The sequence below is a fragment of the Crocuta crocuta genome, unplaced genomic scaffold (assembly GCF_008692635.1).
Source record: "Crocuta crocuta isolate KB4526 unplaced genomic scaffold, BGI_CrCroc_1.0 scaffold705, whole genome shotgun sequence".
In the NCBI taxonomy this organism is placed as follows: Eukaryota; Metazoa; Chordata; class Mammalia; order Carnivora; family Hyaenidae; genus Crocuta; species Crocuta crocuta.
Genome location: NW_027527827.1, coordinates 159,523 through 161,546, shown reverse-complemented (window position 1 = coordinate 161,546; position 2,024 = coordinate 159,523). Strand labels below are relative to the sequence as shown.

The 2,024-nt window shown below is 36.3% G+C and overlaps 1 protein-coding gene across 5 annotated transcripts in view; it reads right to left on the bottom strand.

Moving 5' to 3' along the window:
• Nucleotides 1-1,023: 1,023 nt before the first annotated feature.
• Nucleotides 1,024-2,024, bottom strand: part of NFYB (nuclear transcription factor Y subunit beta) — a 16,840-nt gene continuing 15,839 nt past the window's right edge. For all 5 annotated transcript variants that reach the window (XM_077778376.1, XM_077778370.1, XM_077778382.1 and 2 more), the window contains one exon: nt 1,024-1,467. In XM_077778376.1, coding sequence (XP_077634502.1) covers nt 1,435-1,467 — 33 coding nt within the window. In that variant the 3' untranslated portion in view covers nt 1,024-1,434. The remainder of the gene's footprint in view (nt 1,468-2,024) is intronic.

The window sequence follows — 2,024 nt, the reverse complement described above, 5'->3', positions numbered from 1 at the left end:
GATTATTTTTAGGATGGGAGGGTAGTGAGGGAATTGTTGACCTCGGGTCAGTCCAGATGTGCCCCCCAAGCCTCCTGGCCAAGTCACTGTTTCTGTTCCGCCTGTGGTCCAGCCTGTGCCTGTGAGACCGCTGTGCGCTTATCACTGTGAGTGGCCCTCCGAGTTGACATTCACACTGCCTCTTGGACAAACTATACAATAGCAGTTGTTGATAGTAAACAAGACGAAGCCAACAGTTCAATTACCAACAAAAAGGAGAAAATACAAATCCTCACTCTAAAAAAGGTACAGCTTGAGCACATAGGACTAAATTATACAAAGTTAAACTAAGTTCAGTTTATTGCAAAGATCGAGACGGAGGCGCACTTGGAGCTGGGGCTTCTGTTTCACAGCGTCCGTCCGTCCGTCCGCCCGCCGCATTCACTCTTCTTCACCACATTCACGCACCCATGCAGGAAGAGGTCTGGGTACACGTGAGGGTGTCTGACGCTTCCTGGTTCCCAGAGTGTAACAGAGTGAAACTTGACATTTCAATTAAAAAGGTAAAATGAGGACATTTGCCATCAGACTATAAAATTCCTCTTCTGGAAGAGGATACTCTAGTATTTGAAGATATGCTTTGGAAAAATCATATAAAAATGAAAGGGGCACCTTTTCGAGAGCACTAGGACCACACTAAACTGAAATGAATTCCAACATTCATCATAATGTAGCTCAAAACCAAACCTAGTCCTAACAAAAGCTCCAATAAACTAAAACTATCTAGACAGGCACAACGAACAGTGTGAACACTGTTAAAGGGCACCACGTTTAATAGGGCAGACAATATTTGCTTCTGCATTCACACTTAACTTTTTTCAATTACATTTTTTAAAAAATGGTGCTGCTTAAGCTATGAATGTTTTACAAAAAATTAATTTTAATAAATATGGCAAATGCTAAAAATCTAGCTAGGTTACCATGCAAGATATTATATAACCAAGACAAACTCAAATTTATAATAAAGGCAACTTGCATTCAAAATGAACTCTACCCTTATATTTTATTAAAAGGGCAAACATCATGAATTAACCCAGCTGCTTACTTGAATTACAAAAGTAACATGATTCAATATGAAAATAAGAAACTGTCTACAAATCTGACAGTAATAAATTGCAATATACAACGCATACAGGAGTCATACAGAGCGACAAACTCTCGTACAAAACAAAAATATTTTAATACCTTTAAAATCCAAATTTTTCTTTAAAATCATTCATGAAAAAGATTCTCAAGTCAGAATTAACACCTCAATTAGTCAAGCATCAGGAAGCTACATTACAGCTATTTAATATACAAAGAGACATTTTCCCCCAGTCATTTCCTTCTAATGTCTCTGTTCCGGAATCGTACAGACTTGCTTCTCTCCACTCCCCATTCCATCATTTCTTCAGATCATGAAAACTGAATTTGTTGAACACCAGAAATCTAAGATTAGAAAATTTAAATTGAGCAGAACTTAAAAAAATTTTTTCAAACAACATATTATAAACATTTAAAGAATAAAAACAGACAATGAAAAACAAATCTACTTCCCACTCTCAAATCCCCATTCCCTCTACCCAAGGGAGCTACTTAATAATTTCTTAATGCATCTCTCTAGAAACCTATGCAGATAGGAATATATGTGTACCTATTTTTAATCTGTAAGAGAATACACAATTATATATTTTGAGAAAGTGGTTTTTTAACAACCTTCTTTATCGGGTCCTTAATAACACAGTTGATCCTTGAATAACACGGGTTAGGGGTGCCAACCTAGCACAGTTGAAAATCCTCCTATAACTTCTGACTGGCCCCAAAATTTAACAGCCTACTGTCAACCAGAGGCTTATGGATAACATAAAATCAATTAACACATATTTTATGTTATATATATTATATACTATATTCTTACAACAAAATCAGAAAAAAGGCAATGTTATTAAGAAAATCATAAGGAAGAGAAAACACATTTATGTACTGTAAAAAATCCGCATATGGGG